The sequence below is a fragment of the Xenopus laevis genome, chromosome 1L (genome assembly GCF_017654675.1).
Source record: "Xenopus laevis strain J_2021 chromosome 1L, Xenopus_laevis_v10.1, whole genome shotgun sequence".
Lineage (NCBI taxonomy): Eukaryota > Metazoa > Chordata > Amphibia > Anura > Pipidae > Xenopus > Xenopus laevis.
This window is the reverse complement of record NC_054371.1, coordinates 174,947,494-174,974,300: the sequence shown is the minus strand read 5'-3', so window position 1 is coordinate 174,974,300 and position 26,807 is coordinate 174,947,494. Positions and strand designations below refer to the sequence as shown.

Sequence of the window (26,807 nt, the reverse complement as noted above, 5' to 3'; positions counted from 1 at the left end):
AGTATTTGTTTCTACTAATGTCCAGAAGTAATTTTGCAGTGATCTGGATCTGTTCTTAATGTTATTATTTCATTTTCTACTTCTAAAACATTAACTTTAAATATGTTAGCAATTTGTCCTGAAATGTAACACACAGTTAGGCCCATAAATCTTTAGACAGAGACAACTTTTTTTTCTAATTTTGGTTCTGTACATTACCACAATGAATTTTAAATGAAACAACTCAGATGCAGTAGAACTGCAGCCTTTCAGCTTTAATTCAGTGGGTTGAACAAAAAGATTGCATAAAAATGTGAGGAAGCCTTTTTTTTAACACAATCACTTCATTTCAGGGGCTCAAAAGTAATTGTACCATTGACTCAAAGGCTATTTCATGGGCAGGTGTGGGCAATTCCTTTGTTATGTCATTATCAATGAAGCAGATAAAAGCCCTGGAGTTGATTTGAGGGGGCGGTGCTTGTATATGATTGACGCTTCTTATGGTGGGCTAGGGAGAAGGGATCTCGCGATGGCAGAATCTATTAAAAATGCTTGCTATTACACAGGGCTAACTGAGTAAGGATCATACTGGGTATCATACCCAGTGTTTAAATTCCTGCAGGGAGACTATAGAGGTGGGGTAAGTCAGAGAAATGTTCCCAATGTATGCTATTTTGTATATCTACTATGATTTTATTGTTGCCATTTCTCAACAACCCCTTTTAGTATAAATAACTGATATCTTGTCTAAAGTTAAGACCATTTGGTATCCTGGTATCTAATTTCAATATACAGAATGCCTCTCTAAGATTCAATTTGTGGGTCATGTCCCCACCTCTAATAGAGGTCTTCACCTGCTTGATTACTTTGACTTTTAAATCTTTGGTGCCTTTGGGGGAACATATTGTAAAATGTTTGCCCACAGGGGTTGTTTCTTCCTTGTTTGTGATGGTCCGAATATGCTCCCTTATTCTGTCTTTCAAACTCTGGGTGGTACGACCCACATACTGTTTACTGCAGTGTCCGCACTCTAGTAAGTATACTACATTTTTCGTGTTGCAGTTATAGAAGCCTCTGCTCTGAAAAGATTGGCTGGTGACATTGGATTTGAACTAAGAGCCTGTGGAGATTACCTTACAGGTCTTACATACTGTGGGCCCACATCTGTATGTGCCCTTTACGACAGCCAGTTTCTGATTGGATTTACTGGGTTCGAAGAGACTTGGCTAGGTGCTAGTGTTTTTCCTAAAGTAGGTGCCTTTCTCGGGACAAATTTCACTTCAGTTTGGGACAAAATCTCTGCCGTTTTGGAGTCGCCATTTAGAACTGGTAAATATTTTATAATTACGCTGCAGATCTGTTTGTTCTCCTCGCTATTTTCTTCTTTTCTAGTAGTCCTTATGTTTGAGATTGTATGAGATTTATTATACCCCGACCCTGGAAAAAGCTGAAATCCAAAAATACACCATTTAAAACCTATCGAGGTCATGTAAGTCAGTGGCAGAGGGCCCTAGAACCATTTGAAAATATTAATAGCCTTCATGATGTTCGAGTGTTAACTCAATCAATTTTTTAGCCGAAAGTTTGATCAATTTGAGTTTTCGGGTTGTTAACCCCAAACTCACTGATTCTAGTTTTTTTCTTAAATTAGAAACCATTTGAGTTGTGAGTTCATTTGAGGTTTAAAAAAGCTCACATAACTAAAATTTGACCTTTAATAAATAACCCCCTTAGTGTAGAAGCCTCAAAAACCACAAAAACCTCTAATACAAAACTTCTCCATCTAAAAGCTGGCATGGACATGTAGATGTCAGTGTGAGCTGTCCTTTTCTAACTGTAAAATCATTATTTCCTTTGAGTTTTTAGAGGCTTTCAGGATTTTTTCAGTTTGTAATTACACATACATTCTTTCGAAAACAAGGATTTCAAAGTTTTTGACAGTTTATTCGGTTTTGTTCCATGTTTTTATTTTTCTTGCTTTTTATATTTAGGTTTTTTAATAAGTAGACACTCGTGTTTTTTTAAAATGTAAGTTTAGCAGAGGTTGAAAAAACCTTGACAACTACACAAATTCGAATTTTGATAAATAGGCCTCTCGGTTAGTGAAGCAAGTGACAGTTGACATTTTATCTGTCGCCCTTGATATTTAATATATGTAACATAATTGTTTAATATAATATGTAATTCTTAAATGCAAAAATGTGGCAAAAATAGATTCTATATTAATTGCATCTTTCACCTATAGCAAAGTACAGTTTGCTTTCAGGATATTCTGATTAAACATACACATGTATAATATGTATCCTTGATTGGTTTTTGGTGGTTGATTTTTGTTAAGGCAAAGTACAGACACAAACTTCACCAGAGGAAGCAGAATATGTCTGGTGACATCATCAAAAAGGGCTGAAATATGTGCGCTGCTATCCGGCGTAATTACTCAGTTTTGTTGGCCAAACAGGTCCTTTGTGTTTTGGCACAATCCATGCAAGGCCCATACTTTGGCCTTGTACGTGGGAGATATTCATACATTTTAGAAGGCCACTGATTACATTTTAGATGACAGGCATAAACAAACTGCGGTTCCCTGACAACAATACCTCTGGAGGATGAATATATTCTGAGGGTGATAACAATTTCCAGTCAGGATAGTGGACACTTTCTCTTTGTTTTTGCTGGTACAGATCTGTTAGGGATGGGATTCTTGTTTCATCAGACTTAATAGACAGGAGAAAGTGGGGAATTAGCAAACATCATTCATGAACTTCACTTAACAAATATATTTGCTGTACCCTATATGTTAAAAAGCAATTACATTCTAAAGATGTTATATAGGCAAGTTTAAGTAAAAAGTAACATAATTATTAAAACAATGATATAAAAAAAGGGATAGCAAATATAACAATGTAATAAATGAATAGTAGTTATTTAATGGGCATAACTTGGTTCCTTTATAATACAATGCTAACATTTAGGAGCAATATCTATTACTAGTTGTAGTAGGAGATAATTCTTGTGTGATTATTATAAATTTTATTAACCTGTATACTTTAGAAAGTTTGACTACACTCTTCAGATGGCTGGTTCTCTTACCGCTTTTACAAGTGTATTTCTTTATTTTAAAGGGGACATTTCATATAACCTTCATATTCAGATATATTACTCATCCTTCCTAAAAACATGTAATGATGCAGAAAGAAAAACGTTTTGAAAGCATTTTACCTCCTAGAACTGTCATTATATCAGAGCTGCAGAGAGAACCTCTTTGCTCGGTGTCTAGGCTGAAATGAAGAGTGGGAGTGTCTGTTCATGCTCTCACAGGAAGTGGTCACAGCACTGACTGACAGGCTGAACTCAGGAGCTGTAGCAGCCAAACCCCTCCCCTCCCACCCTCTGTCCTGTGTGTCCCAGCCTGCACATAACGGTCTTATGATGCTGCCTTATTATTCACTTATAACTATATATCTTACATGCTCAACATAAATCAATAGATGTGAAGTTTAATACAAACTGTAAAAGTAATGTAATATTGTTTTCTTTTATTTAAAGTACAACAGTATTGTCCTGGGTTCCACAGCAAATAGGCATCAGTCACACATGTACCTGGACATAATCTATAGCCCATAATATATTGTTATACACTGGGCAACTCCCTGCCTTTATTGCATTATAAAAGTTATACAAACAGTGTACATTAGTATTTACTAGGCATGCACCGAATCCACTTTTTTGGATTCGGCCGAATCCCCGAATCCTTCCTGAAAGATTCGGCCGAATACCGAACCCTAATTTGCATATGCAAATTAAAGGTGGGAAGGGGAAAACATTTTTTACTTCCTTGTTTTGTGACAAAAAGTCACGCAATTTCCCTCCCACCCTAATTTGCATATGCAAATTAGGATTTGGTTGGCCGGGCAGAAGGATTCGTCCGAATCGGAATCCTGCTGAAAAAGGCCGAATCCTGGCTGAATCCCGAACCGAATCCTGGATTCGGTGCATCCCTAGTATTTACTGTTATGATATTCCAGAACAGCAACTGTAGGTTTGTTTTCCTTCATATTAATTTATATTTAATTAAATGCAGCTGTTCTGGAACAATTTATGACCAGGTGCAGGGAGTTGCAAGGGGAAATGCAGCTGTTGTGGAACAGTTTATGATCAGGTGCAGGGAGTTGCAAGGGAATAAATGCAGCACTTCTTGTACAATTTATGATCAGGTGCAGGGAGTTGCAAGGTAAAATGCAGCTGTTCTGGAACAATTTATGATCAGGTGCAGGGAGTTGCAAGGGGAATGCAGATATTGTGGAACAGTTTATGATCAGGTGCAGGGAGTTGCAAGGGAATAAATGCAGCTGTTCTGGGATAATTTATGATCAGGTGCAGGGAGTTGTAAGGGGAAATGCAGCTGTTGTAGAACAGTTTGTGGTCAGGTGCATAGACTTGCAAGGGAATAAATGCAGCTGTTATAGAACAATTTATGATCAAGTGCAGGGAGTTGCAAGGTAAAATGCAGCTGTTGTGGAACAATTTATGATCAGGTGCAGGGAGTTGCAAGGTAAAATGCAGCTGTTTGTGGAACAATTTATGATCAGGTACAGGGAGTTGTAAGGGGAAATACAGCTGTTGTGGAACAATTTATGATCAGGTGCAGGGGGTTGCAAGGGAATTAATGCAGTTGTTCAGGCATAATTAATGATCAGGTGAAGGGAGTTGCAAGGGGAAATGCAGCATTTATGGAACAATTTATAGGGAGGTGCAGGGAGTTGCAAGGCAAAATGCAGCTGTTGTGGAACAATTTATAGGGAGGTGCAGGGAGTTGCAAAGCAAAATGCAGCTGTTGTGGAACAATTTATAGGGTGTTGCAAGGGGAAATGCAGCTGTTGTGGAACAATTTATAGGGAGGTGCAGGGAGCTGAAAGGGGAAATGCAGCTGTTGTGGAACAATTTTTAGGGAGGTGCAGGGAGTTGCAAGGGGAAATGCAGCTGTTGTTGAACAATTTATAGGGAGGTGCAGGGAGTTGCAAGGGGAAATAAAGCTGTTGTGGAACAATTTATAGGGAGGTGCAGGGAGTTGCAAGGGGAAATAAAGCTGTTGTGGAACAATTTATAGGGAGGTGCAGGGAGTTGCAAGGGGAAATGGAGCTGTTGTGGAACAATTTATAGGGAGGTGCAAGGGAATAAATGCAGCTGATGTTCTGGAATTGTATAACATATAATAACATATGTGGGGACTTTGTATGTTCGTACAAAGGAAAACCCAAAAGATGTTGCTTTTTGTATACAACATAATACTGTGTAGAAAATGACTATGGTACTTACACTAACTGCTCATACACATTGTCCCCAGAAAAGAATAAAATACTTTTAGCAGCAGATTATGTATTATTTATACAGAAGTTTGCTTTTCTTTCTTTTCCACAATTATTGCAGGGAAAGGGAAAGGAACAAGCAGTGAAGGGAGGGGGAGGAAAACGAACAGGGCAGAGAGGGGGTTAAATAAATAGGGCAGAGAGGGAGAGAAAGGAGCAGGGAAGGGAAAACCAGCAGTAAGGGTTAACAGATGTCTGCAGGGAAAGACAGAGTGACATCACAGACACGCCCACTCCTCCCTCATTGGCTGATGCTCTATAGCTAATACAGAAAGAGCCGTGGGCTGCAGCTCAGATACTGAAGAGTCTGAGACAAGAAGTTGCAAAGGGGGAGGGCTGAGAACAGTTTTCAAGCTAATACAGATGTTTTTTGATCCAAAAGGTATTAAAATAAAAACTATTTCTTCTATTTTACATTATTTTACATCATTTTACATGGTTTGATGTATTTTGAAAATGTATGCTATATGATCCCTTTAAATATTTATGCTGTACCTCTTTAGTGGAAAAAAACTTGGAAAGTCCAGTATCCAAGTTTTCTGGCAATGGGTGGTACATCTCCTTCTCATCCAAAGTCCAATATGTAAATCCTATTTGAAACATAGTGGAAATAGCAAGTGATTGTTTGAAGAAAATTTTTAGCATATTTAAAAAAACATGGTAACCACAAAATTATTTCTAAATTATGCACTTAAGAGAGTGGAAGTTAACAGGAAATGGATTCTATAGAAATATAGCAATAAAAACTTAAATTATAAAAATTAACCCCTAATGAAAATTTGTGTTTAAGTTGCAATTTTGAGTGGCCCTAACAACCTGCTTCAGAAAGACATAAGGTGATACAATCAAACTTTAAGCTTCAATATCAGAAAAACGGTCGCAAATATGAAATAGAAAGTAAATTTAAAAAGTGTTGGAAGTATACAACCCCTTTAAAGGTGAACGTATGCTTTAAAGTTGTACTTCATCAACAAAGAAATAATTACACCTTAACAAAAAAAAATTATATTTGCAACAAATTTTCCTCCTTTCATTACAATTTTTTTTTTTCAAATAGAAATTGTAATTTCACACAGTGCTAATAATAGGCAAATAAAATTCACTTCCCAATTTAAAGGGATCCTGTCATCAGAAAACATGTTTTTTTCCAAATGCATCAGTTAATAGTGCTACTCCAGCAGAATTCTGCTCTGAAACTCATTTCTCAAAAGAGCAAACAGATTTTTTTATATTCAATTTTGAAATCCGACATGGGGCTAGACATTTTGTCAATTTCCCAGCTGCCCCTGTCATGTGACTTGTGCCTCCACTTTAGGAGAGAAATGCTTTCTGGCAGGCTGTTGTTTTTCCTTCTCAATGTAACTGAATGTGTCTCAGTGGGACATGGGTTTTTACTATTGAGTGTTGTTCTTAGATCTACCAGGCAGCTGTTATCTTGTGTTAGGGAGCTGTTATCTGGTTACCTTCCCATTGTTCTTTTGTTTGGCTGCTCGGGGGGGGAAAGGGAGGGGGGTGTTATCACTCCAACTTGCAGTACAGCAGTAAAGAGTGACTGAAGTTTATCAGAGCACAAGTCACATGACTTGGGGCAGCTGGGAAATTGACAAAATGTCTAGCCCCATGTCAGATTTCAAAATTGAATATAAAAAAATCTTTTTGCTCTTTTGGGAAATGGATTTCAGTGCAGAATTCTGCTGGAGCAGCACTATTAACTGATTCATTTTGAAAAAAATGTTTTTTTCCCCATGACAGTATCCCTTTAAACTGTAATATGCAAATGAGGACAATTTAAAGAAAAGTAGATGGTTAATTCAACCAAATACTGGGTCAGAACACTGACCACCACATATAATATTGGCCTGTAAATATAAAAAAACTATTATTGAAGAGCCATTATGCCTATTAATATCTGCTGAATAGTGAGCTGCCACACCTCTTCTGGCAAGGGGTCTATAATGCATAAGGAGGGCTATGAGAGGTGATAAAGAAAGTAAGTGGCCACCAAGCCTAATAAAAAATTGCTGCCTCAGCAAGGCATAGAAAGGAAAATCAAAAAGTGTATGAATAAGATATACTCATTTACCAGATCCAGTAGAAACCAAAGAGTTGGCACTGGCAGAGCGGTTATTGAGGTAAAAGGCATCTGATGAACCATCAGTGTTTTCAGACTAAACAGGAGAAATTAATATAAGACACATTTTCACAATTAACAGTGAATTAACAATTTAAAGAATAAATTATATTAGGCCTGATAATTACAGTGTCTGCACTGCTTCCATTCTATGTTTTACCTAAGAAATAAATAAAATAATAATGTTAACTTGCACCCAGTGTAGAATATAAGTTCTACTGTTGCTGCTATTAAAAAAGAACAAGTAGCTGCCCTGAGCCTGCAATTGTTGTCACAATAATGTGCTATGCAGGGCAACTTGTGACACCTCCAAGTGAGATCTGCAGCAGATTGTATCATTCAATTTTCCATTACACATCCATCAATGGATCAAGTAAGAGGTCAAGGTTTTAATTTATGTCTTCTCCTAAATATTAGATGATATTTGTAAATTTAAACCATACTGTTTCTGTAGACCCATAATGTAATGTTACCCCTTAAATCTGCCTCATAACAGAAAAAAAACCCTCAAAGAAACTTTTATCTGTGATCAGCACAATGTCAGTCTTTATATTTAGATACTGTCCAAACTATAATACAAATTGGGTGCTTACCTGGGTAACTGCATCCCTGTCACCTGTGTGAATGGAGTGGACAGAGGCCTCATCAGTCAAATGAAGCTTCTTTTGATGACTCTGCTTAAACTTTTGAGCCCAGGTTGTTAAAGGTTTACTGTAACACAAGTTCAGACACATTATACAAGACAATTTTTTATAAGCATGTGGTGTCTCTTGTACAGGTAAAGGATCCCTTATCCGGAAACCCAATATCCAGAAAGCTCCGAATTATGGAATGGCTGTCTCCCATAGACTCCATTTTATCCAGATAATCCAAATTTTTAAAAATGATTTCCTTTTTCTCTGTAATAATAAAACAGTAGCTTGTACTTGATCCCAACTAAGATATAATTAATCCTTATTGGAAGCAAAACCAGCCTATTGGGTTTATTTAATGTTTAAATGAATTTCTCTGTCGTCTTAGGGGGACACAGGGAACCATGGGTTAAGCTCCATCCTCCAGGAGGCAGGACACTTGAATATTAATTAATTCAGGGGCGTGCCCTTCAGGCTTTACCCCCTACACTGTACCTTCCTATTCAGTTTTTTAAGTGTCCTGCTCCCGGGAGGTTGGACCGACGCGTGATTCCACGTTCAGCCCATGGCTGATACCCGGGGTGAGGCCTGAAAGCAGGGTTACCTGTCTTTACATAGGAAGCCCCCTACGAGGTGAAACGCACCGGGGTCACTCTCTAGCTGTTGCTATATCGACCACCCAGACGTTGCCTGCGCTGACTGATTCAGGGCAGAAGGTTTGGCCGGTGTGGGGGTAAGTGGCACATTGTCTGTGTTATGCAGTAACGTTGCCTAATGATTTTGGGGCTACCCCCCCCCTCCTGGGGGCTACCCCCCCTCTCCTGGGGGCTAACCCCCACCCCCCCCCTCCCTGCTCTCTCCCTCTCCAGCGCCAGCTCTACCTTCTATCGGCTCCTTCTGGTGTCTCCTGTCCCTACCTTTCCTGCCTTCAGGGTCTGGCCGGTGTTTGCGCTTCCATTGCGCATTCTGGTGGTGACTCTGGAGGGAGGTGGATGGAGGGAGGCTCCTTTGCGGCTGAGGGTTCCGTCTCTCAGCGCAATGAAGTGGAACGCAATGCGTTCCACTTTCTCTGCTGCCGGCCGCCATTTTCTTTTGGCGCGAAGCGAGCGTTTGTGCGCATGCGCGCACGGTTTGGAACGCAACTTGCGTTCCAGCGGCCATTTTGGAACGGAGATCCGAAGGGAGAGCAGCAGGCAGCTATCAGAACTGGCTAAAAGACTAGCGGTTACTTCAGGCAGTACCCCTTTCTCTCTACCTTACTATACTATGGCAGAAGGTAGGTCAGTGGGACTGTTCACAAGGGCAGGGGGGAAGGGGCCCTCAACAGCACAGGTGAGATACCTTGCTTGTTCAAAATGCCAGAAAAAGTTTCCAGGGGGCCAGGGTGAGCCGCTGTGTGGGTCCTGCTCCTTGGGGCAGGGGGAAACTACTGCTCCTGGGGGTCTCTCAGCTGCTTCAGCTGTGACTACTCCACAAATTGTACCTCAGGATTTAGACTCTGGAGCTGCAGCAGAGCCACCTCCCCCTCTATGGGCTGTACAATTGTCTCAATCTCTGGCATCATTACAAGGGTTGCCTGCCATCGCAGATAACCTAGGAAAGGCTCTGGTTAAGCTTAGCCATAGGACTGGTGGCAAGCGTAGACGTGTGGACGACGCAAGAGGGGACACTGTCAACCCTGCTGTGTCTGACGAATCTTCTCCTGAGCTACACTCTTCTCACTCTGAAGGTGAGGTTGGATCTTCTGACTATTCATCTGCAGATGAGGAAGAACATCAGGATGAAGGAAAGGATCGTGACAGTTTTCATGATGTAGACGGGATTATTAAGGGGGTCCTTGAGGTTCTTAATATATCTCAGAAGCCCAAACATACAGGAGATGCATCTAGTCTATTCAAGAGACAACATAAGTCGTCAGTCTGTTTCCCAGAACATGAACAACTTCAAGGTTTGGTTCAGAATGAGTGGAATTCACCTGAACACAAGTTTCAGGCAACTAAAAAATTCTCTAAATCATATCCTTTTCCGAAAGAACTAGTTGATACTTGGTCTAACCCACCATCAGTTGATGCACCAGTGTCTAGACTGTCAAAGTCCACCACATTACCAGTTACCGACGCAGCAGCATTCAAGGACCCCTCAGACAGAAGACTAGAAGGGTTTCTACGTGCAATTTACACGTCTGCAGGGTCGGCGCTACGCCCTTGCCTGGCTTCAGCGTGGGTGTCCAGAGCCATACAGGCATGGTCTGAATCGCTTGTCAAGGACATTCTAGACGGGGTTCCTCGACAGGAGTTGTTATCATCGGCACAGACTATTGCTGAGGCATCTAGTTATCTTTGTGACACCACACTTGATACTTCACAAATTACTGCCCGTACTTCAGCCTTGTCCGTAGCAGCACGCAGAACGTTATGGCTAAAAAATTGGTCTGCGGACCTTAGTTCCAAAAAGTCGCTCACTTCTCTACCTTTCAAGGGACATCGTCTGTTTGGAGAAGAGCTAGAGAAAATCATCTCCCAGGCGACGGGGGGGAAGAGTACTTTTCTCCCACAGACCAGAGGCAGAGCACCCACCTCAAATAGGAGGGGGAAATTTTTTCGTGGCCAAAGTGGCAGATTTTCAAGGCGAAACAGTTCTCCACAACGGTCCCACTTTCGGGCTAAAGTCGGTGAGAAAAGCCGGCCCTCCTGGAAAACCAACAGGCCTCACAATAAACCCTCAGGGGAGAAGCCCGCCTCAGCCTGACGGGGCACCACCTCCGGAATCGTTGGAATGGATAGGGGGCAAACTACTTCGATTCCGGGAGGAATGGATAAAGCATTCTACGGATGCATGGGTCAAAGAAATAGTGACAGAAGGATATCATTTAGATTTCACAAGCATACCACCCGGAAGATTTCTCATGTCCGGAGTTCCTCACTGTTCTCAGAAGGCCCAAGCCTTTCTAGATTGTATAGACAAGTTGGAGCGATCCGGGGTAATCAGTCCAGTACCAACCACAGAGAGATTCTCCGGTTTTTACTCGAACCTATTTACAGTACCAAAGAGGGATGGGTCTCTCAGACCAGTGCTCGACCTCAAGGGTCTCAACAAATTCATTCGGTCAGTGCGGTTCAAGATGGAGACGTTGAGATCAGTCATTCGAGGAATGGAACAGGGGCAACTTATGATGTCCCTGGATATAAGGGACGCATACCTACATGTGCCAATTTGGCCCCCCCATCACCGCTACCTACGCTTTGCTTTCAAGAACAAACACTATCAATTCGTTGCACTCCCGTTCGGACTGTCGTCCGCTCCCAGGGTTTTCACCAAGTTGATGGCGGTAACAGCTGCAACGTTGAGACTGCAGGGGATATCTGTGACCCCCTACCTGGACGACCTCCTGCTAAAGGCCAGTTCAGAAACAAGGGCCAAGGAGGACCTCAGCCGAGCAGTTCGGCTACTCCAGAGCTTCGGATGGACCATCAACTGGTCGAAGTCCAGCCCAGATCCCAGTCACAAAATGATATTCCTAGGCCTGGAATTCGATACGATCACACAAACTGTAAGCTTACCCAGGGACAAACAGTCCAGGATCAGAGATCAAGTTCGATATCTTCTATCCAGTCAAAGCACAACAGTACACAAGGCGATGCAAGTACTGGGAACAATGGTTTCGGCCATCGAGGCAGTTCCATTTGCGCAAATACATCTTCGACCTCTCCAAGCCAGCATTCTAGCGACGTGGAAAGGGGGACCTCTATCCCGCTCCATGTCATTGTCTCAACAGACAAGGGCGGATCTACAGTGGTGGATGAGATCGGAGAATCTAGCCGGAGGTCAATCGTGGGCAACACCGGACTGGGTTGTGATATCAACAGACGCCAGCCTCCAGGGCTGGGGGGCAACATGGGACAAGCAGTCTGCTCAAGGGCTATGGTCTCCAGAGGAAGCCAAACTACCAATAAATATTCTGGAGCTGAGAGCGGTAAAGTTGGCTCTAGTCCAGTGGACAGATCGACTCCGAGCAAAGCCGATACGCGTCCAAAGCGACAATGCTACGACAGTAGCGTACATAAATCGTCAAGGAGGGACGCGAAGTCGAGCGGCCCTGGCAGAAGCAAGACAGATTCTTCTCTGGGCAGAAAACAACTCAGTAAAATTATCTGCAATACACATTCCGGGAGTGTCCAACACAAAGGCGGACTTTCTCAGTCGGAATCAGCTGGATCCAGGAGAATGGGAACTGCATCCAGTGGCATTCAATCAGCTGACGGACCAGTGGGGAACTCCCAGCATAGACTTAATGGCATCCAGAAACAATCGAAAAGTAACAAGATTCTTTGCCCGCCACAGAGATCCGTTAGCAGTGGGGGTGGATGCCATGACTCAGCGCTGGCAATTCGATCTAGCATACGTCTTCCCACCGCTTCCAATGCTGCCAAGGGTTCTCAAAAAGATAAAGCAATCTCAGTCGATAGTAATTGTAGTGGCACCGTATTGGCCTCGGAGAACCTGGTTCACCGACCTGCAGGAGATGTCATTAGAGCAGCCGATACGGCTAGACGGCAGACCAGATCTCCTCCAGCAGGGACCCATATTGCACCACAACCCAGGACTCTTCGCTTTGACGGGATGGCTATTGAAAGGTCTGTCTGGCGAAGCCAAGGGCTAGATGAAGAAGTCATACTCACTATGTTAAGAGCTCGAAAGGCCTCATCTTCTAAATCATACCACAGAGTTTGGCAGTCTTACTTCAATTGGTGCAAGGAGTCTCATTTTCCCTTCCTTGAATTGCAATTACCACGGATTCTTTCATTTCTACAAAGAGGATTACAATTAGGCCTTAAGCTCAGCTCGCTCAAGGTCCAGGTGTCAGCCTTGTCAATTCTGTTTCAATCTCGCCTTGCGAATGAAGACTTGATACGCACGTTTCTGCAAGGAGTGGCCCATATCGTGCCACCATTCCGTACACCGGTGGCTGGCTGGGATCTCAATTTAGTGTTGGAAGCCCTGCTGGATCCACCATTCGAACCACTATCTTCTGTTTCAGATACATGGATCACCTATAAGGTAGTGTTCCTTGTGGCAATATCATCGACCAGACGGGTATCTGAACTTAGTGCCTTATCGTGTGCTCCTCCTTACCTCATATTCCATAAGGATAAAGCCGTTCTTCGTACGGTTCCAACCTTTCTACCCAAGGTAGTTTCCGACTTTCATGTGAACCAAGAAATTGTTGTTCCTTCTCTATGTCCAGAACCCAAGAATGATAAGGAACGCAGACTTCATAATCTGGATGTGGTCAGAGCCTTACGATGGTATGTGGACAGATCTAAATCTTTCCGAAAATCGCAGGCCCTGTTTGTTATACCATCGGGCCCTCGTCGGGGCCAGGCAGCCTCAAAAGTGACAATATCAAGATGGATCAGAGAATCAATCAAACAAGCATACTCTGCGAAGGGAAGATCAGCACCTGAAGGACTTAGGGCTCACTCTACCAGAGCGGTGGGAGCCTCCTGGGCGTGGCGAAACTCTGCTTCCTTGGAGCAGATCTGTAAGGCGGCTACCTGGTCTTCTGTTCATACTTTCTCCAAATTTTACAAAGTTGACACCTTTTCCTCAGCCGAGGCTTCTCTCGGGCGTAAGGTGTTGCATTCAGTACTTAAATAATTCTGCAGTACTCATTGTATATAATTATAGCTCGTTCCCACCCTGCTGTTTTGGGACTGCTTTGTTAAGTCCCCATGGTTCCCTGTGTCCCCCTAAGACGACAGAGAAAACAGGATTTTTTGATACTTACCGTTAAATCTGTTTCTCTGTAGTCATAAGGGGGACACAGGGCTTCCCGCCCTTGTCGAGCTATTGACCTTTGGTCTAGTTTTGTTCAGTTTCACTGTTTACTTTCTGCCTGTGATTTATTCAGTGATTACGTTCGCAGCTTTGGGACAAACTGAATAGGAAGGTACAGTGTAGGGGGTAAAGCCTGAAGGGCACGCCCCTGAATTAATTAATATTCAAGTGTCCTGCCTCCTGGAGGATGGAGCTTAACCCATGGTTCCCTGTGTCCCCCTTATGACTACAGAGAAACAGATTTAACGGTAAGTATCAAAAAATCCTGTTTTCTAGAAGACTTAAGACATGAAGACCCAAATTACGGAAAGATACGTTATCCGGAAAACCCCAGGTCCCGAGCATTCTGGATAACAGGTCCCATACCTGTATTAGAAATTATACAGGGTGACATATAATTTACTGTCTCGCAGCAGGAATAGTTCAGCAACTAAAGATACAGTAAGGTATAGTTATAACTTTCTTCCTTTCCCTCATAAGCCTTTGGATCTTATTCTGTTTATTTCTGCACAGAGCTGTTCTGCTGACAATCTCAACATCTACCAATGAAGTTTGCATTATTTTCTTTTTTCTATTTTCTTTCTGGATTATTCCAAATACATGAATGTGCCACAGAGAATATCCAGATAACAACATTTACAAGTTAGTGGCTGAATAACTCACAACCTAGATCGCTACCTGGAATGCAATTTCTACAGTTTGGGTGACTAAGGATTTTCAAAAGGCTTTCTAAAATGTATTTCACACAGGCTTTCTAGATTTAAAGGACAAGGAAAGTCCAATCAACTTTGCATTCCACAGCTTATATCTGCCCATGAGGACCTTAACTCTGCTTGCTTGCTGTGGTGAGTTCTGTGAAGTGTATGAAGCTGGGGGTCAGTGGAATGATAATAGTGGAGTATGCACCTAGGCAAAAAAATGGAGCAGCTATTACTGCAGAGCAGTACATTTTCTAAGGCTTCTAACAAGTGAAGGAGGCATGTTTGAGAGAAAAGAATTTAGCGACTGAGTAGAGCTAGGTGGTAGACATCATATGTGGACAGTTTAAAATACAGGCTTTCCTTGTCCTTTAATGGGCTAATATAAATAAAATTCAAGGATATTTTTTCCAATGGAAAAACTGGAGTCATTGAAATACTTACTGGAAGTACTGTTTTTTTTACATTACATTACATTAAAAACTATGCAGATTTTAATTCTTAAAATTTAACTGCAATGTTTCTATTGTCAGAATAGACCCAAATCACATTGGGGGGGGTTCATGTTTATTTTAGAATGAATTATATATTACCTTTTAAACACAATTTTTTACAATTCTATTATACTTTTGGGTCTTGACTCACTGGCTAAAGGTGGCCATACACGGGCCGATAAAAGCTGCCGACAGACCAAGTCGGCAGCTTATTGGCCCGTGTATGGGGGCCCCCGACGGGCTTCCCCGATCGAGATCTGGCCGAAAGTCGGCCAGATCTCGATCGGATGGGGTTAAAAATCCCGTCGGATCGCGGCCGCATCTGTTCGTTGATGCGGTCCCGCGATCCGACCGCCCGTTTGGCGAACGCTAGGATCCGATCGTTGGGCCCTAGGGCCCACGATCGGATCAGCCCGATATTGCCCACCTCAAGGTGGGCATATCGGAGGGAGATCCGCTCGTTTGGCGACATCGCCAAACGAGCGGATCTATCCGTGTATGGCCACCTTAAGAAACTTTTGAATAGAGTAACCCCCCCCACACACACACACACACACACACACACACACACACACACACACACACACACACACACACACACACACACACACACACACACACACACACACACACACACACCTGAATGGCTTAATATCTGTAAAATTGATTTATCATTCTTATGCTGCAATATTTTTTTATATATTTTTTTTTTGGGCAAACTTTACAAATATGCATCACAATCACACTGACTAGAGAAGTATTGACTTCTATTTAAAGTGAGGGGAACGCTAACTTTTTCTTCCAAGCATATCCTACAAAGGAGGAGAAGGGGCAAGGGAACATAACAGTGACATGACTGCATGCTGAAACATTATACTACCTAAGGATGCACCATATCCAAATCCAAAAAAGGAAACCAAAAATGTTTTAGCCATGTTCGCAGAACACGGTTCCTTTTCCACCTCCTTTCCCTAACTTACAGATGCAAATTAGGGTTTGAATTTGGTTCGGCCGAATCTTTCACAAAGGATTCGGCTGAATTCTTAAATAGTGGATTTGTTGCATCCCTAATTCTCATCCTACCCTCCCCCGCATAAATATGCACAGGGACCCAACAAATGTACAATATTCCAAATCCCCATTAGCAATAGATCCCTCTACCCTTAAAAAAGTTCTACTTCTAAGTCTTGTTAATGAAAAACGCAAATATATTCAGGAACATATTAATATATTTGACAGCTTGTGAAAAGATTGTAGTATCTTGTTTTTTTCCCCACTTACTTGTCTGATCTGTCTTTATTATTCCTCCTGTATGTATTGTCAGATAAGTTATGATCCATTGTAAACAACACTTCCTTTGATTGTATCTCTGCTACTGGTAAATCAACCCTGTTACTAGAACCAGGTATGCAAGGCTGATATACTGCTCTGCATTCTTCTGAGCGTTGTTTACCATGCTTCCTGCCATCCCGTAAAATGCTGTGACTATAACTGGTAGAGCAAGTATGTGGTTCTGAGACTGAACGTGTTCCATAGCCACTGCTAACAGATATATTCTCCACACATTGCTCTTGTGTAATAAAAGTTTTATACTGCATATCAAGATCATCAGTCATAGGTAAGGGACTAGTAGGAACGTCCTGCATCTTGTGTTCTTTCAGATGCTCCTGATGATCATCGAAATGTTTTGCGTCAATATTACCTTCCATTGTCAAAAATGGATTCTCTGTGGAAGAATTTGTAGGAGATATATTGCTCTGTAACTGGATGAAGTGTTTCAATTCATCACGTATTATCTAAAAAGAAAGACAGTGATTTCTGAATAGAATTACAAGCATTGTTAAGTAAAAAAAACTCTGTATGTCACAATCTTTCTGATGACATACTAATATAGCCAGATGTGATTCCAACTATAAAGGATACGGGCCTGTGTTACATGTGGACACTTCGGGGCCCATTTACTTAGCTCGAGTGAAGGAATAGAATAAAAAAAACTTTGAATTGCGAATGTTTTTTTTGGCTACTTCGACCATCCAATGGGCTACTTCTACCTTCGACTACAACTTTGACTTAGATTCTAACAAAAAATCGTTCGACTATTCAACCATTCGATAGTCGAAGTACTGTCTCTTTTAAAAAAAACTTCAACCCCCTAGTTCGCCACCTAAAACCTACCAATGTCAATGTTAGCCTACGGGGAAGGTCCCCGTAGGCTTTGCTATCTTTTTTTGGTTGAAGAAAAATTCGAAGGATTTAATTGTTCGATCCAATGATTTTTCGTTCGTTCGATCGAACGAATAACGCTAAATCCCTCGACTTTGATATTCGAAGTCGAAGGATTTAACTTCGACAGTCGAATATCGAGGGTTAATTAACCCTCGATATTCGACCAGAAGTAAATTTGCCCCTTCATGCAAACAAGTGTGAATCAACCAATCAATTACTGTCAAGTATGGGTACCTTAATCCTTAAAACTAGTAACATTATTTCAGCAGATAGAATAGAGTTGTTGGGCTCTTCTCAAACTTGAACATAAGCCTTGTGTCAAAACTTAGACTGGGTCCAACCTTCAGAATGCCCACAATGTAACACCTTGGGGTCTAGAAAGGACACCAGTGAACAATTTCCTAATTGACTAAATTATTGCCACTATTTTGCATCCACAACTTGCCACAAATCAGTGATTTTCAGTGTTTTTTATGTTGTAGTTGAATGCGACATATCCACACATATCTTACTATTAGAACAGAATCAGAAGGCTAATAATTCAAAAATAGCAAATAAAGGCTAGGACAAAAACTAGTTATAATAGGATGCTTTATAACATAACAGTTTAAAGGTGTTTTTAAAGGAAAACTATATGCCCAAAATGAATATTTAAGCAACAGATAGTTTATATCATATTAAGTGGCACATTAAAGAATCTTACCAAACTGGTATACATAAGTAAATATTTTCCTTTTACATATTTTCCCTTGATCCCCATGTTTATAATATTCTCTGTGGTGCCTCAGAGATCACCTGACCAGAAATACTACAACTCTGTAACAGGTCGAAGTGTGGAAGCAAAAGACTGTTTGTGGATGGTTTGTTTGTATGCACCGTGAATCCTACAATCCCAGGGGGCGGCCCTTATTTTTTAAAATGGCAATTTTCTATTTATGATTACCCAATGGCACATATTACTAAAAAAGTAAATTATTATGAAAATGGTTTTGATTCGAGTTTTAATTCGAATTTCGAAATGTATCATACTCTGGACCTTTAAAAACTCAAATTCAACTATTCGCCACCTAAAACCTGCCGAGTTAATGTCTAAGTCAATGGGAGAGGTCCAGGGAACAATTTGGACATGTTAGTAGCTTTCCTGACATTCGAATTTTTTTCGGAGAAAAAACTCGAATCGAGTTTAGTAACTAACTAAAATTAGTGCTAGTTATTATAAAATATATATAATATTTTATATTTTTTTATATTATATTTTTTTATTAAATAACCCCCCAATCAATTTTCGAGTATATTCGAATTTAACAGAGTTAAAAAAAAACTCACATGAATTCGAATTTCAACCTTTAATAAATGTGCCTCTTAATATCCTTACCTGTATCTGGTTATTAAACTGTTCTTGCTGAGCAAAAATTTGATCTTGACACTGCCTTTCTACTAGTTGAAATAACTGCCACAAATGTGCCTAAAACAGAACAAAAAATGCATGTCATTTAAAGATAACATTAAAAAATGCATTGATTTTATTTTTTTAAGTATTTATTTTGTTTTCAAGAGAAGGGGATGGGGAGAAACATGCAAACAAAACATGGCTCACAGTTGGAAATAAGTATTAACATGTGGCGTCTCTAATAACCCTTTCAGAGGGAACCACCAAAGGGATACACGGTAGAACAGTCTTCTCTTCGGTTTCTCTTCATTCTGTCTTCATGCAGTAGTTGGGTGTCAGATATTCATTGGCAGTTAGATCCAATACATCTTATGGGGGGGGGGCTTCCTTTCCTGGCAGATGTATTAGAGCTCACTCAAATAACTGATTACAGTACAAACAAAATCTAACAAAATAACTGCCTTTTGAACAAATCCTGCATGCAGAGAGACAGGCTTGTGAGTTTAATAGAGTGAGCTCTAATACATCTTCTAAGCAAAAGGAGCCCCCTTATAAGATATATTGGATCTAACTGTCAATGAATATCTGACACCCAGCTGCTGCATGAAGAAAGAATGAAGAGAAACAGATGCTGAATTCAGAAACAGCCCCAAATATTTTATTGATTATATTTAAAAAACTTATTTTTTCAGTATGCTGAAGCTTATATTACATTTTCATTTTTGTGATAGTTCCCCTTTAATGAGATTAAAAAAACACATTCATTTTCACTAGCATTAATGGTATACTATCTTCCCATAATTTAACTTCCTATGTCACAAAAAAGATCCAAGGACTCATTTACTGAAATAAATGCTAAATTGCCAGGTGCAGCTGCCAATGGCAACCAATCAGCAATCATCTTTGAGCATGTTACTACAAGTTAAAAAACTAAAGCAGTGGCCTGGTTGGATACTGGTGCAGTTTAGAGGCTGTGTTTGTAAATCAGGCCTCAGTTTCTATAAATCTATATATTGCAATGGGGAGCTACTGTCTATGAAAAAAGGAAGACGAAACACAATGTTCACAAAGTAATGTCCTTCGAACCCTAATTTAGTCACTGATCTGTCTGTCGGAACAATACTGTTAATCCAGTATTCCAGTGGTGCTCTAATTTGCTAATCACAATACCTCACATCTTTTCCTAGATTCTGGATCTGCTGGTTCACCGCTGCACAAATCTCTGCTGAAGGATGTATATTGTTCATCAGATGAATAGATACCTGCTTCACTGTGTTTGGCACCCCTATAGTCAAAATAAAATAAATACACAAGTCATACAAGAATATTAAATGCCCATTTATATATCAGACATTCCTTGACTACACAAACACCTACACGGCTAAATACCTTCTTGTAATTTATTATTAATTAGGCCCAAACTGCGAATCTCCAAAATAAAACTTTTTACATACCGATCATTAGAAGGATTTTCACTACTTTGCTCCGCTGGAAGATCTAAAGAATCCTGAGCAGACAGACTGGTGTTTGGAGTATCCATAGTCAAACATTGCTTGTTTCCTTCAATTAGAACCTAGGACCATACACAATGTCCAGTTAAAGAAATCCTTTTTTTGCTTTTGAAATCATTGTGTTACACCATATTTACTAAAAGAAGCATGCTTGTATTAATAAGGTATGTAAAGCACTTCCTTAAAGAACAAAAGACAAGAACTGAGTTATGTAATTAAGCCTTGCTACTAATATGACATTAGCCCAAGTCCAATGTCACATGCACAAATTTTCAGTGAGAGTTTATTAATCCCTGTCATGTCACATAAGGAACAGATGCAGGATGGATTGGGTTTTTTTCTGCTGGAATATGTACATTGTGGCAAAAACACCATCTGTACCATAAGGTATAATAGCATTAAAAAGGTCTGGATGGCATCCTAATGATTTTACAGTTTTAAATCATCAAGTTCCTCAAACAACCACCCTAGGAGTAAGGAAGTGACCCTCACAGCTGCCACATGCTGATCTTAAAGGGATTGTTAACATTCAAACAACTAGTTATTTTCAGATAGATCACCAGAAATAATGACTTTTTCCAATTGTGACCGTTTTTCTAATATTGAAGTGTAAAGTGTCATTTTTCACCTTCTAAAGCAGCTCGGGGGGGGGGCGTCTCCGACCCTGTAAACCAGGCATGTCCAAAGTCAGGCCAGGGGGCCAATTGTGGCCGTTTTCAAATTTACACCAGCCTGCAGCCTCCGTCATGAAATTAATAATAATGCGGCCTGCCAGCACAGTGTGATCAGGAATTGCGTAGCCGTAGCAGTAATATTTGGGCACATTAGTGAAATGATCTGCCACTTGGTCTATACAGCTGCCTGTGTGCTGAAGGTGTTAGCAATAGATACTTACTGGAACGTAGTGACGCCATACTTCTTTAGTTTACTGTACTGGCACGTCAGTACATCTATTGACACTTTCAGCCCTAAAGAAGTATGCGAAAACAGCGCATCACTATGTGCCAGTACGTGTCAATTGCTAACACCTTCAGCACACAGGCAGCAGTATAGACCAAGTGGCAGATCATTTCACTAACGTGCCCAAATATTACTGCTAAGGCTATGCAATTCCTTGTTTAAATGAGTTAAATTATGTTAATGGATCAAAGTGCTCAAATGTGAGGCTGAATAGTCGGCCCCCACACATCACCTCACCAAATCTGGCCCTCGTTGCAAAAAGTTTGGACACAGCTGCTGTAAATTGTTCTAAATTTATACATTACATTTATCCTTTTCCTATCTTTGTCCCTGCTGAGCAGAATCTCGGGGTTTCATTACAGGAACCTGTTAGAATTGATAAAATAGTTGCTAATACTCCAGAGATGCTGCTGAGAAATGTATCAACTAAATGTTGCGAAATTGTAGCAGTTTAGAGTCTACACCTGAATTACTGAGCTGCCACACTGAAACACCAGACACACAAACATTCAACTTTAAAACATGAAAACATTAAAGAATAAATAATGGAAAGTAATTGAAAAAAATTTTTATTTCTGGGGAATAAGCTAAAAACAACTGGAATGAAAAAAGTGTTTGGAAAGTGAACAACCCCTTTAAGATCTTGCTTGATCAAGTGAGACTAATGGGTCTCTCAAAGTTGGAAAAATGTTTGGTTTATTTTCAAACTTTGCTTATTTCTAAAAACTTCATCAAAACATTTCATACTTTGACACAATTGTAACAATGCAAAAGCAAAACATCACTGAAATGTATCACGTTATTTCCTACTGGACACCAAAGAACTTTTGGGATGTCCTAGCACCCACTTATAAGTTTGCCAAATTGATGAAATGCTATTAAATAGTGGGATTTCAGTAACATTTTACAACTGATGTGAAATTTCAACTCCCACATCCCTTCAATCAAGCTGGAAACTTCCTAATTTGAGGTATTGGATTCTTTATCCGAAAACCCGTTATCCAGAAAGCTCCGAATTATGGAATGCCCATCTCCTATAGACTCCATTTTATCCAAATAATCCAAATTTTTTAAAAAAACTATTTCCTTTTTCTCTTTAATAATAAATTAGTACCTTGTACTTGATCCAAACTAATATATATTTAATCCTTATTAGAAGCAACACCAGCCTATTGCATTCATGATTTTCTAAAAGACTTAAATTATGAAGATCCAAATTATGGAAAGATCCATTATCCAGAAACCCCCAGGTCTCGAGCATTCTGGATAACAGGTCCCATACCAGTATATTGTTATAAACATTGCTTATATAATCAGTTATTATAGGTGCTTAAAGGAGCCGTTCACCTTTAGATAACCTCTAATAGCTAAATCTAAACAGCTTTTCAACTGCCCTTTATTTATTTTATAGTTTTTGAATTATTTGCCTTCTTCTGACTCTTTCCATCTAAAAACAATGCTCTGTAAGGCAACAAATGTATTGTTATTGCTACTTTTTATTACTTTTCTATTCAGGCCCTCTCATATTCATGTTCCAGTCTCTTATTCAAATCAGCGCATGGTTGCTAGGGTAATTTGGACCTTGGCAACCAGATTGCTGAACTTTCAATCTAGAGAGCTGCTGAAGAAAAAGCTAAATAACTCAAAAAGTGACTAATAATAATAATAAATCAAAACCAATTGCAAATTGTCTCAGAATATCACTCTGGACATCATACTAAAAGATCATTTAAAGATGAACAACCCCTTTAAATATGTAATTCCTGTCACATGACTCACGTGCGTATTATAATAAATAATGTTGCCTGTTGGAAAATGAGGCTATTACAAGTGGCTTGAGCATTCCATGGTCTGTATAGGTTCATAGAACTCTCCTGTGGCCTATAATGTTTTCTTATAGGGGGAGTATTATTCACTATACTATACTAACTAAATTACAATGTCCCCTCTTGCAGTTACTATTTACACCATATCTGTCTCATATGTGCTTGGTTACATCCATGCTTTCTCGTTTCACAAATTGCAACTACTGCTTAGTAATCTATAAACAACATGCGACCTATTTATTCGCACTGCCACAAGGTATGGTTTAGTGATAACGACACCGTCTTCTGTACTAGATTAGGCAATAGAATGGCTGTTAATATTTTCTATAAACTCCTCGTCTTGGAGCCGTCACATATATTGATTAATAAAACAGTGTAAATTGCAGCTTCCACACCTTACCTACTGCCAGCGCTGTCAAGTTATGCACGCTCTAAGGAAACCCCGCCCACCGAGAGGACGACTCCTCGCTTTGCCTAGTGTTGTTAATGTTGACATAAATCCTGTACCACGATTGGTTAGCACGCGCGTCTATCATTTTCCCGGACGAGCCCAATCCTCCCAAGTAATGTTATGGGCGCGAATAGCGAGTCACGTGTTCGGCTTCAATTAAGCAGTTAGGATTCTGGGACGCTGTCTTGTGGTTTTGTTTCGCATTACTGTTATAATTTCGCGTAGTTATATCTTCCAAATGCGGATCCCGCACCTGCTTGTAAAATGGGGATAGGGAAATCTTAGACAGAAAGCTCGGGTGACACAGCCACAATGAACTGGTTAAAATGAAAGCAATAAAATGATGGGCACTTCTGTGAATTGAAGGAATGCAGCAGTGAGGGGTATTACTGGCCTGGAGTTGTACTATGGAGACGCACACTATGTTGCCCCCTCACTAAAAAAAGAACCAGGCTTTATTTGCCTGCTGCTGCTCAGCTGCACACATGTGCAACCCAGGATAAAAGATCTCCCACCCAGTAAATGGCGATGGTCTGTTCTCCATAAAGACACATGAGAATGAGCATACAAAGCAGTAGAAGCCTATCAAATATTAAATACAATAAGGTGCATAAATGTTTAATAAGTGAACAGCTAAGGAACAGCAAGTTGCACGCCTAGCAGCTGCTCCTGTGCATGTCATTTATGCTAATTAACTACATATTTTATTAGTACAGCACTTGCCCCCTATTGCCACAAACATGATATCTCAATTGCTGATGATGTGCATCCACCTATGACAAGTATGTAACTAGTTGCTTCAATTATTGTTTAAAGGGGACCCGTCACCCAATAAAAATGATTCATAATCCTATTTTATCACATCAGTCAAGCAAAATGAACTTTAATTGCACTATATAAATTATTTGAATCTTGTTTCCTCCAGTCAGGGAATTCATAATTATTGCAAGCAGTCAGGAGCCATTTTGTAGACACTGTTATTAAGACAAGCCTTGCATCATCTCAGAATCTTGTTTATGCACCAGAATGGGGGACCTGATGTCCATCCCCATGCCCTGGCTACACAATTAAACGGTAAAGAGAATGGGGAATGTGGGGAGAGCAGCAATTTCTAGGAAGTGCTGAATGGAAAGTGAAAGTAATTGCTTGTCCCACCTCTATGCCTGAGGCATAGAGGAGGGGCAGACAATATTTGATTAACAGCTGAGATGTTTAAATGAGCTATGAATGCTTTAATAAAAAAAAGGAATTGGATTTCATGTTTAATTTGAAAAGGACTTTTATTATACAGATTTTTGTGTCTGGGTGACGGGGGGGGGGGTTTGGGGGAAGAACAGTGTGGTCAGTTTCCTCTATAGCCACAATGTAAGGTTTGTGTGCACTAAAGGCAGATGTGCACAGTGGTGAAAATACCGGGGGAGCAGGGGGTACGATTGGGCCAGGGCCCACACCTCCACAGGGCCCCTCGGCAGCTAGGGTTGCCACCCTTTCTTGAAAAAAATACCGGCTTTCCTATATATTTATCTTTTTTCCCTACTCATAACATAGGGATCAGCCATCATTTTTACTGGCTAGGCTGGTAAAATACCGGCCAGGTGGCAACCCTACCGGCAGCTCGCACACCACTGTTTCCAGGCCAAAAATCCTGTACAGAGGGGGTTTGGGGGCCTGGCTGCACGTCCCGCACCAGGGCCTGCACCTCTAGTTACGTTATTGGGTGTGCACACACGTTGTAAGGTTTCAGTGTGTGCCAGGCACCTGTAGATTTTTTTTTGCAGAGGGGGCCCGCTTCCTGTCATTAACTCCACTGGGCAGTATACACCTTGCTCAACATAACATTACAGAATGGTGAATTCTAAGCAACTTTTACATTTTCTTTTTTTATAGTTTTTGAATTATTTGCTTTCTGACTCATTCCAGCTTCCATATAGGGGTCACTAGTACCATCTAAAAACAAATGCTCTGTAAGACTACACATATATTGTTATTGCTACTTTTTATTACTCATCTTTCTATTCAGGTCCTCTCCTAAGTACATTCCAGACTCTTGATCCAATCAGTGCATGGTTGCTAGGGCGATTTTGATTCTAGCAACTGGCTAGGCTGGTAAAATAACAGCCAGGTGCAACCCTATGTGCAGCTAGGATTTAGTATGTCACTAGCACAGTTTTTACAGTCTACAGCATGTAAAGGGTAACCACTTTGAGTGTCTCTGCCTCTTGATCTTGCCATGCCATGTCTTTTGAGAGTGAAGTCCAGTCTTTGTGCCAGCCTACTTTTGAATCGTATTTGTATGCCATGTGTTGCCAGCAAACATACAGATTAAAAAGGTAACCCTCCATGATCCATATCTGTAGTATATTAATTTGTAGGAACATTTTATGTACCTTGCTACTGTTTGGTGGCTGCAATTGTAACAGAATGCTTGAAATAGTACCCCAAAAGATCTGGGCCGCCATCAGAATTTGCAGGGCCCCGTACAGCAAATGTTTCTGGGCCCCCCTACAAGTTGGTGGCCAGGACTGCCCAGTTAAAGAACATCAGTGGCCAGGGCCCCCATACAAGTAAAAAAAAAAGAATTGTGTCCAACGGTTTAAAAAAAAAATAGGTGTTCAGTGGAACTTACCTTTCTTCTTCCTCTTTCTGTGACTTTTGGCTCCTACTTCAGCAGTGGCTCCTACTTGGGCACGGCTCCTACTTGGGCAGCTCAAGGAGGGCTGGATTATCCAGGAAACGCAGCAAGGCCTGTCCCCCAGTGCCCCCCTGATGGCGGCCCTGTATCAGATAAGCCCTGTCCAATACAATGTTGCTTTATCTGTTATCTTCTATGTAACCTGTGCATTTTCTCGCTACACAGCAGTTTATGTGTTCTTTCTGAAGCAAACACCCTAGTTTTACCAGTGCAGAGCAACAGTACTTAATACTTTAATTATTATGTAACACTTTTAGTGTTGCCGTTCCTTTAATCGAACCCCACACACACACACACTTCAATGTGTTTCTCATGTTGTTGTCCCGTAAGTAGTTCTTTGCATTATTTAAAATGAAACACACATATTTCAGTCCTCCAAAAAACTATTGTGAGCTAAAAAAATAGTAAAACGATAGGTTTTGGTGCCATTTTAAACAAATATTTCAACAGAATGTTGCAAAAGTGTCACAGATGATGATTCCATTGAATCTACTCGGTACCAGACGACATTATTTAATTGGGAGTCCATCTAATGATCCAATGAATGACATCCTTATATATTACCTGCACTGGCACTTTTAACAGAGAAGATGGCACAGCGGGTCCCACCTAA

At 40.7% G+C, this 26,807-nt stretch overlaps 1 protein-coding gene across 9 annotated transcripts in view; it reads right to left on the bottom strand.

Moving 5' to 3' along the window:
- Positions 1 to 26,807, bottom strand: part of mphosph9.L (M-phase phosphoprotein 9 L homeolog) — a 51,098-nt gene that overhangs the window by 23,956 nt on the left and 335 nt on the right. For 4 of the 9 annotated variants that reach the window (XM_018262842.2, XM_018262824.2, XM_018262833.2 and 1 more), the window contains exons 2-9: positions 20,209 to 20,327; positions 19,925 to 20,039; positions 18,740 to 18,829; positions 16,420 to 16,934; positions 8,070 to 8,187; positions 7,429 to 7,513; positions 5,841 to 5,935; positions 2,577 to 2,693 (exon numbers count right to left, since the gene is read on the bottom strand). In XM_018262842.2, coding sequence (XP_018118331.1) covers positions 2,577 to 2,693; positions 5,841 to 5,935; positions 7,429 to 7,513; positions 8,070 to 8,187; positions 16,420 to 16,934; positions 18,740 to 18,829; positions 19,925 to 20,039; positions 20,209 to 20,327 — 1,254 coding nt within the window. Of the gene's footprint in view, positions 1 to 2,576; positions 2,694 to 5,840; positions 5,936 to 7,428; positions 7,514 to 8,069; positions 8,188 to 16,419; positions 16,935 to 18,739; positions 18,830 to 19,924; positions 20,040 to 20,208; positions 20,328 to 23,446; positions 23,912 to 26,128; positions 26,286 to 26,758; positions 26,797 to 26,807 lie in introns of those variants that run through there. The other 5 variants (XM_041567527.1, XM_041567519.1, XM_018262868.1 and 2 more) reach the window with 5 other exon arrangements.